The following is a 9,375-nucleotide window of genomic DNA, read 5'->3' as shown; positions in this document are numbered from 1 at the left end:
ACATGTGGATGGGCCTGGATTAAGGCCCTTCCAAATGAGGCCTAAATGGTCTGGGCCTTTATCTTGTTTCTGCCTCTTATGTTGGGCTGTTCATTAGTAGTAGCAAACACAATCCAATAGTAAGGGGTTATCTACAAAGTCATTAACTTATGATGGACCGTATTGTTTTTCGTTTATCAGAAATGGGACACAAATCGTTGCTGAAAGAAGCTTTTGCACATGTCACTTCAGTTCAGAGCCCCTTCTTTTGTAATTGGAGAATCTTTTCGTTATCATGCAATGCATGCAAGTCCTTGAGTGGAAAAAAAGGCACCTAATGCTTATGAACACATGGAACAGTAGAGAGGCAGTACAGTCATAAAATTCTTTTGGTACTAGTACAAAGAATGAGCAAATGTGTTGGCAGTAGAAAGCAAGGGATTGTTATGCTTGACTAATAAAAAGAAAAAGGGGGAAGCCACTGCGAAAAATGCTTTGAGGAACTTTTCATACAAAGCCGGAGTTTGCCCCTTTTATGGGGCTCCAACTTTCCCTTGGCACCTCACATTTGTTTTTAAGGAATCCTAAGTGGCCAAAAAACCCCTCCCTAGCAAACAGAAAGAAGGGGTGCTCCCTTTATGCAAAGAGGGGCATCTTTGCTGCAGAGTGCATCCCACTTCGCAATTAGCCCATCTTAAAAGACAGGAGCTCTTTTCTCCTTCTCCCCATGACTTTTAGTAGTGCAATCTTTCTGCCTTCAAAAGTGACTAATCCTTTCTCTTCCTTTCATTGGTGTCTCAAACTCCCTGACCTTTTCTTCTTTTTCACCCAAAAAGGTTATGCCTTCTTTTTTGCTACACGCCCTCACCATCCATACTGTGGGCCTAGTTGGGCATCATGCATGATGCTCTTTGTCAAGCTCTCTCCTCTCAGGTGCCTTCACACCTTACTTTGCTTCCCATGGAGAGAGAGATTATAAAGGGGATGAGATGAGGCTCTCAAAGCACAATTATAAAGCTTGCCAACTTTGTTGTTGCTAACCATTTTCAATTGGTCTTGTGTGTGTGTGTATTTATTCCTGAGCTGGACTGTTTCACTCATGCCACCCATGGTTAAACACTGCTTCACTAAAATATATAAAAAAAGTACTGCCTGATTAAAGGCTTGATAGAGCTAATCATGCTGGTTAAAAGGTGCAACTTTAGGTGGGTGGGTGGACTATGATGCGATTTACGCTTTTACTTTGCACCAACTTTGTTTCTTCAAGCTAAGGATTGATACATACACGAGCAGGGGAGGCAGGCACACAAATCATTCCTCATGATGGTCTACTTTGAGTTGTGGGAGATGCATGGTAACTTAAGCAAGCGAAAAGTGACATGCTAGCCGCTTTCCCTCTTCCTTTCTCCCTATGGGCTAAAGAGGAGGGATGGGGAGAAGCTAAGGGGAAAGCTATAGCACCAAACTTTGCTTGCATCTCATGACATGAATGAATTGAATCGGTATGATGATTTCTCACCACCAAAGTGCCATCCACCGAGGAGTGAAGAAGAGGGGAAGAAAAGAAGAGCAAAAAAAAGCTTACTACGCCCCTTAAAAAGACATGAAAAGCCTAGTGAATTATGCGTGTATAAACCACGCTACTAGCCTCCTTTGAATTATTGATGCTTACAAGGAAGAAATCATGCTTGCTTGGTTCGATTCACTTTTCACCTTTCTCCAATAATTACGCACGCCCTCTAGTTCGTCAAAAAGAAAAGATAAAGGCAAAAAAAAAAAGGATTACTGGCATTACATGACAAGAACACTCAGCTCCTGAGCTCCATGATCAGTACCTTTTAGAGCAAGATCAATAGTAACGCCCACAGTCGGCTGCAATTTTCACCATATCATCAAAAATTGGTTTAGTAGCTTACCAGCACAGTAAGCAGTCTCTAACCCGTTTGTCCATCCTTTCATGACAATAGTATTTTATTCTTCATTCATCTTATTCTCTCTCTGGAGATTATTTCACCGCTGCTGATCTATGGCACCGACGGGGCCCACTTTTCTCGAAAAACGCATGCAGCCGGGCGATAGTTTAGTCACCGACTCGCCCTCTCTCTCCTGCCTTTTTTCTGCCAAATCATCGCTCCGGTCTACGTGGCCAGCATGTCGCTGGCATACCAGCTGCTATTGTACCTGCTCTTAAAAATCGATGCCATTCCTAAGTTTACCTTACGGTATATATGGTAAAGATATAGACCAGATCTAGGGTCTGCAATGCATGCTCTCTGAAATTAACCTCACGCGGAATCTCCACGATACTTTGTTTTTAAGAATTGATCTGTGTGCATGCTTCATGCTTTAGTAGATTCCTTAATCATTCATGCATGGTTTAGTGCTAATCATATACTACTACTAAACTAGAGGTATAGTACTACACGGTAGTTTCGTATTTACCTAGTTCCGTACAAAATTTCTACAATATTGCAAGACGACGTAGAATACTGTCGTAGCCTTCAACCCAACTTGAAGCCCACGGACATGCCTGCCCATCCAGCTTGCTATTGAGTATGGGTCCCAATGCATAAAGCTGAATGCATGCATGGCATGGCAACTTCCTTGGATTTTCCCTCAAAACTGTACAATAATATAGCATGCAGTCCCCAAAAAGAAAAATCAGCCACATATACATTCACATCCACCAGATATGCAACTATGCAAGCTAAGGATGAGTCCCCCATGCATATCATGCATGCATGCATGCATCTTCTTCCAAGAACTAAAGCTAAGGTAGAGATCGAGAAGAAAAAAGCCAACGCAATCGATGAGCTTATGTGCGTGGACGCGTACCCCCATCGATCGATCAGCTGCCATAGCGCAACCCCCCTCTTTTCTCACCCAGCTAGTATTTGTGGGGAAAAAGACGTGTCATCATACTAACATGATGCCGTTGCGTGCATATTATTCGCCGCAGATGGACAAGCAGATGCGCTCCCGCTGATCGATCGCAGCGTACGCCCGGACCAGCGTGTGGGGCGCGGGCGCGCGATCGACGTGCGTCGCGTCGCGTCGCGATGAGGCCGGCGTACGTGATCGGTGCGGGGGCCGATGTGCGCAACGTGCGTACGCAAAAAATTTGGTGGAGACCGGGTGTAATCGGTCTCACCTGCAGCCCCGCTCCGGATGGATGCCACGTGGATGACCTAGGGATCGAACGGTTAGCTCGACCCGGCTCCCGGCGCTGCGTGACGAGGATGCAAATGGCTTGGCTCCAGGCGCAGACGCGGCTTTCAGCCTCGCCGACGGCTCGATTCAACGCAGATCGCGTCTCCTCGCCTGGATATCGGCTGCATCGACGACCGTCTTTCTGTTCCCGTTCCAGGCGGCCGCCGCCGGCGAGCCGCAGCGCCAGGCAATTGATCCCGCGGCGCGTTTGGATGCTGGCTGCGACTGTACCCGTCTTCCAATTTCTGGCGGCCGCCACGGACGAAACGCAATACTTCATCGATTACGGCTTCGATCGACGATGACCCTGCCTCCAGTTCTTCTCCCTGATATGAATATTGTATATTATTTTCTGGTTCCTAATCCTACGGCACTTCGATTTTGCATGTTAATTTTCTTCTCATGCCATGGAGAAGCGGCCGGCGACAGCACCTGACCCTCGACTCTAAACGGTTCAAGCTCTAGCCTTTAGAAGCCGATCTCCAAAAAACACAAGCACGAAGAGCACATCAGAAGCGATGTCGGTGGTGGAGCTCGGCACATCGGCCATGGTGCTCCCATAGTCCCATATATGTCAGTCTCAGGGACGTCTGCGGCGCCGGAGGAAAAGGACGACCCCTGCAGTGCCGGAGGAAGACACGGGTCGCTGCTCACCAGGCAAAAGGAGATGCGATATGATGTTCGTCGAATTGAGCCGACGGAGAGCTTGAAAGACACGGCTGCTCGTGGAGCCAAGCCGCGTGTGTCCTCATCACGCAACGCCGGGAGCCGGACCGAGCTAACCGTTCGATCCCTATGTCATCCACGTGGCATCCATCCGAAGCGGGGCTGTAGAAGAGGCCGGTTACATCCGGTCTCCACCGAATTTTTTTCCGTGATGTTGTGGTGTGGACGGTGTGGTGGGTTTGGTTAAAATGGAGGGGGCTTTTGCGGGGATTTTGTTGGGTTGCGGCTTGTGCGGGTAGCGGGTGCCCGCATGCTGTTCTCCCCGTGCCTCGCGAACAAAACCGGGGCCGTGGCCGTGGTGGCTTGTGCGCGGCGTCTACCTGGTGTGACGCACGCACGCATGCATGGCCAGCCAAACCACCTACTGCGGCATGTGCCCATGCATCACTGTTCGGTGAATGAGTGAATACATATGAATCGCGATCGCCACCGTTGGGGGGGCACGTACGTACTATACGTAACTGTACTATTGTAGTGCATGCCTTTTTGTGTAGTGGACCAGGATGTGGTAGGGGCCTGATCTGGTAGTTGATCGAGCTTATGGTGAGTCGTCAATTTTGAAATGTGAGATTGGTCAACAGTATGTATGTATGTAGGTATGTCTTGATTAACAGTTTAAACTTTTGGGCTAGCTGGTTGCAAGCGGTTGTTCTTACCTGCATGCATGTCTGTGAAGCTGTAGCCAATTTTGAATTTCATTTGAATTAATTTAGATGTTCCTCTTATCGCTTTCTATTTCTATCGTTAATGATATAGTTCTCGTCCTTGTACATCACTACTCCGAATAAACATATAACTAGAATAAATAAAAATATTTTTGAACAGCATCAAGGATATAAATATGAATCTTAGTTCAAAAATATTTCTATTTATTCTGGTTATATCAAACCATCAAGGATATAAATATGATTATATGAATATTAGTTCAAAAATATTTTTTATTTATTCTGGCTATATGTTTATTAGGCATACAGGGTAGTGATGTATAAGGACGGATCTAACATAGAAAATTGGGACAGACAATGCTGACGACTTTTTTTGAAACCTATAGCTGGTCTTGTTTATAAATGAATATAATATCATAGTTTAACCATGACCGGCATGTTATAACACCGATATATACATTATATATTGATCTATCAAATTTCTAGATCCGTCTCTGGTGATATCTGTTGGGAAGTAACATCTAGGCAAATGCAATGGTAAAAAGTCATTGCCTTATGGGTAGGCTGATTTCAAAAACCTTATCAGTTATCACAAATTCACAATGTGCACTCACGGGTTTATTTCTCCCAAAATGAAAGACTTTTTCAATGAATATGCACCCCCACCATTCACAAAATTTGAAGTTGAAATTCCAGCGATGAGAATTTAGAAAAAAAAAAAAAGAAGTTGCACCATGCCCACCATTCTTATGCTATACCCCATGAGACCTCAATAGCATGCAGTTCTACCGATTCCCTCCAAAATCCTGGCATTTCTCTCTTTCCAAGCCTTTCTAGTAATTAAGATTACGGACTCGTGCGTCAAAAATTTCCGTTGAAACTTTTGCATGGAAACCCAAGAAGAGTATCAGCAAGTTTCCATAACAATTGACAGATCTGGTTTCAGGTTTAACCGTCTGCGGACCATTTTTTTCTAAACTTTTCGTAATCATTTGACCAACAAGTGGGGAGGTACTACACGCACGATCGAGAAAACACACCCAACATAGGAATTCAAACGACTAGCAAGAACAATGTTCATAGTACGATAATAGTACAGATGCCAAATATGAGATTTCGGAAGGGTCAAATCCAAATAGTGCCCTTTGCCTGGCCCGTCCGGTCCCACCCTGCCAGTAGCACATACCCACACACATGCTTCCACGTCAAATAATCTCTCCCTGTCTCCCCCCCTCCTCCCCTTTTCCCAGTTGAGTTGCACACGCACGCACGCCTCGCCACCCCTGCCTTTTTTTACATGACGACTTGAGTGAATCGCCTCACCTCACCTCACCTGATCGATCAGCCAAACTAACCGCACCAAGCCAGCAACCACTCGAGCACTCGCGGCTAGACCTATAACAAACCGGCGCCCCCGTAGCGTAGCTATACGGCGTACACCACGCGCGCGGAGTTGCAGACATGAGAGCCTACTCGGCGACGGCGGCCGCGGCGGCGGTGGCGTCGCTGCCGTCGGCCGCGCCGCCGCTGACTCCCGACGCGGCGGCGGTGCTGTCACGCGCCGCGGCGGACGCGTCGAGGCGGCGGCACGCGCACACCACGCCGCTGCACGCGGCGGCCGCGCTGCTGTCCGGCCCGGCGCCGCTGCTCCGCGACGCCTGCGTGGCGGGCCTCGCGTCGCCGCACCCGCTCCGCTGCCGCGCGCTCGACCTCTGCTTCGCCGTCGCGCTCGACCGCCTCCCGACGTCCACGGAGCACCAGCACCACCACGCGGCGCCGCCGCTCTCCAACGCGCTCGCCGCCGCGCTCAAGCGGGCGTACGCGCACCACCGCCGCATCGGCAGCGGCGTGGTCGAGGCGGACGACCACCGCGTCGGCGTGCCGCACCTCGTGCTCGCCATCCTCGACGACCCCTCCGTCGCCCGCGTCATGCGCGAGGCATCCTTCTCCAGCACCGCCGTCAAGGCCGCCATGCTGCGCTCCCTCTCCGACCCCGCCGCCCCCGACTCCGGCGTCTACGTCAACGCCAGAGTGCTGCACCGGCAGGTGTCCCACAGGGAGGAGGAGGTGAACAAGGTGGTGGAAGTTCTCAAGCGGGGCAAGAAGCGCAACCCGGTGCTCGTCGGCGACACGGTGGACGTGGACGCCGTGGTACAAGAGGTTGTCACCATGATACAGAGGCAACGGCTCGGCAATGCGCGAGTCATCTCCTTCCAGAGAGAATTCGGCGACCTGGTCGATCTCGACAGGGCGGAGCTCGCCGCCAAGATCAAGGAGCTCGGCGAGGCGATAAGATCGGAGCTACTCTCACCGGCATCCAGGAGCGCCGGCGTCGTCGTCAACCTCGGCAACCTGCAGTGGCTCGTCGAGGAGAGATGCGTGGCCCCCGGCGAGCAAGAGAAGCGGAGGGACGTGGTGCTCGACACGGCGCGCGCCGCCGTGGCCGAGATGGCGCGCATCCTGAGGCAGTCCGGCGAGCGCGAGCACCGCGTCTGGGTGATCGGCACGGCGACGTGCGCCACGTATCTCAAGTGCCAGGTGTACCACCCGTCGCTGGAGAGCGAGTGGGACCTCCAGGCCGTGCCCATCACGCCGCGGCCGCCGCCGCCGCCGCCGTCATCGCTCGGCCTCTCGCCGAGGTTTGCATCCGTGACAAACACAGCATACTGCCTCCATCATCAACCTCGCCTTTTTTTCCACGACGATAACGATGTGTTTGTGTTCTCTTTGTGTTTTACAGTGTTAATGGAGTTAACAGAGGCATCCTGAGCAGCTCGGTGGAGGTGTTGTCATCGGCGATGATCACCAGTGCAATGCAAAGCAGGTCGCCGAGCCTGTGCAGCGCCTGCCTCGACGGCTACGAGCGCGAGCGCGCCGACATGGCGTCGTCGCCGGGCTGCGGCGCGCTCCATGCCACGGAGCAGCCCATGTCGCAGTGGCTGCAGATCGGGACGCCGAGCAGCGCACGGCCACCGTTCGACCGCGCGCAGGTTGGTTCGGTTTGGTTTTTTTGCCGCGCACGACAACGACAAACTAAGCCGCGTCGTGTTCCGTCGCCGTGAGCAGCGCATTGACGTGCGGAATCTCTCTCTGTGTGTCTGTCGCTTTGCAGGACAAGGCGCGGGAGGCTGACGAGCTGCGACGTCGGTGGCTCGACCGGTGCGCGCAGCTGCACTCCCACGGCGGCGGCGGCTGCGGCGGTGGCCGGCCTTCGTCGATGGTCACTTGCTCGGAATGGAACGGCGCAAGCGTCCTCGCCAACATGCAGGCTATACCAGTAAGGCCGCCGCCACCGGCGGCCGCGGCGGCGCCTGCCGCCGCGGTGGACACCGACCTCGCGCTTGGGCCGGCGGCATCAACGGCGTCGAGGCCACCGGCGTACTGTGACACCGACGAGAAGCTGCTCGTGAAACGGCTCACGGAGGCGGTGCGATGGCAACCCGAGGCTGCTGCCGCTGTTGCCGCTGCGATCACGAAGGCCAGGTCCGGCGAGCGGAAGCGGCGTGGCATGGGGCCCACCAGGGCCGACACGTGGGTCCTCTTCTCCGGCCATGACGTGGCCGGGAAGACGAAGATGGCGGAGGCGCTGTCCATGTCGGTCTTTGGCACGAAAGCCGTCGCGCTGCGCCTCGCCGGCAACGGCGGCGAGCCCATCGCGTCGTGCCGCGGCCGGACGGCGCTGGACTGTGTGGCCGACGCCATACGTGCCAACCCGCTGCGTGTCATCGTGCTCGACGGATTCGACCACCACGACGACGACAGAGTCGTGCAGACGTCCATACTACGCACCGTCGAGTCCGGCCGCCTCGTGGACTCGCGCGGCCGGGACGTCGCCCTCGGCGAAGCCATCTTCGTCGTCATGTCGCTGGACGACACGAGGCGGTGCCAAGAGGATCATCAGTTCACCGACTCGCCATGGAACCTTGAGCTCCGAGTCCGGAACAACGCACGGAAGCGGAGGCCGGAGCCGCAGCCGCTCGACGGCGCCGGCGACCGGCGGTTGAAACCGCGCAAAGACTCGCCTCCGCTTCACCTTGACCTGAACCTGTCCATGTGCGAGGATCACACCGACGACGACGACAGCGGCGGCGAGGAATCCCGGAACTCGTCCAGTGACCTAACGGTGGAGCACGAGCAGGAGTACGGCCAACCCGCCGCTGCCGCCGCCAAGTTCTCGGCTCCGTCGAGCTTCTCCGAGCTCACCAAAGCCGTGGATGCAACGGTGGTGTTCAAGCCCGTCGACTTCGGGCCGCTCAAACGGAGCGTCTCCGACGTGGTCTCGCCGAAGCTCGGGGACGCCGCCGGCGCCGGCGCCGGTTTGTCCGTACACGTCGACGACGGCGTGCTGGACAGGCTGGCCGGCGCGGCGTGGACGGCGGGAGAGTCCGCCACGTCGTTGGAGGCGTGGGCCGACGAGGTGCTGTGCCCTACCATACGGCAGCTGAAACGTAGCTTGAGCGCCAACGATGTCGACGGCGCGACGACGGTGAGCTTGTCGGCGGTGGAAGGCAGCGGCGGCCGCCGGAGGAAGGACGGCGAGGTGTTCCCGACGTCGGTGACCGTCGCCGTCGACGGAAACTGATGACGCAGTCCATCTGGCATGCATGCACGTGTTTACTCTTTTTTTTTGGGTTAAATTGGTCATCAATATGATCATCATCATTTTGTACATTAGTACATGTAAATGTTCAGCTGTCAGAAGTTAGAGATGTACGGGGCTAGGAAGGAGTAGTTGTTTTGATAATCACATTTTGGATTCATTTCAACAAGACAAGCATGCATGGGTCCCTTAATA

At 53.4% G+C, this 9,375-nt stretch overlaps 1 protein-coding gene across 1 annotated transcript; it reads left to right on the top strand.

Annotated features, from left to right (window-relative positions):
• The first annotated feature begins 5,835 nt into the window (after positions 1-5,835).
• Positions 5,836-9,375, top strand: LOC127764626 (protein SMAX1-like). Its single transcript, XM_052289529.1, has 3 exons — positions 5,836-7,219; positions 7,321-7,570; positions 7,693-9,375. Exons 1-3 carry the CDS (start codon positions 6,042-6,044, stop codon positions 9,160-9,162), a joined length of 2,898 nt encoding a protein of 965 aa, XP_052145489.1. The 5' UTR covers positions 5,836-6,041; the 3' UTR covers positions 9,163-9,375.

This window comes from Oryza glaberrima, chromosome 2, assembly GCF_000147395.1.
Source record: "Oryza glaberrima chromosome 2, OglaRS2, whole genome shotgun sequence".
NCBI classification, from domain to species: Eukaryota; Viridiplantae; Streptophyta; class Magnoliopsida; order Poales; family Poaceae; genus Oryza; species Oryza glaberrima.
This window is presented reverse-complemented; position numbering and strand designations above follow the sequence as displayed.

Coding starts and splice junctions, on each gene's coding strand:
- LOC127764626 (XM_052289529.1), top strand. CDS start 6,042: ATGAGAGCCTACTCGGCGACGGCGGCCGCGGCGGCGGTGGCGTCGCTG. Junction 7,220..7,320: donor TCGCTCGGCCTCTCGCCGAG/GTTTGCATCCGT, acceptor TGTGTTTTACAG/TGTTAATGGAGTTAACAGAG. Junction 7,571..7,692: donor CACCGTTCGACCGCGCGCAG/GTTGGTTCGGTT, acceptor GTCGCTTTGCAG/GACAAGGCGCGGGAGGCTGA.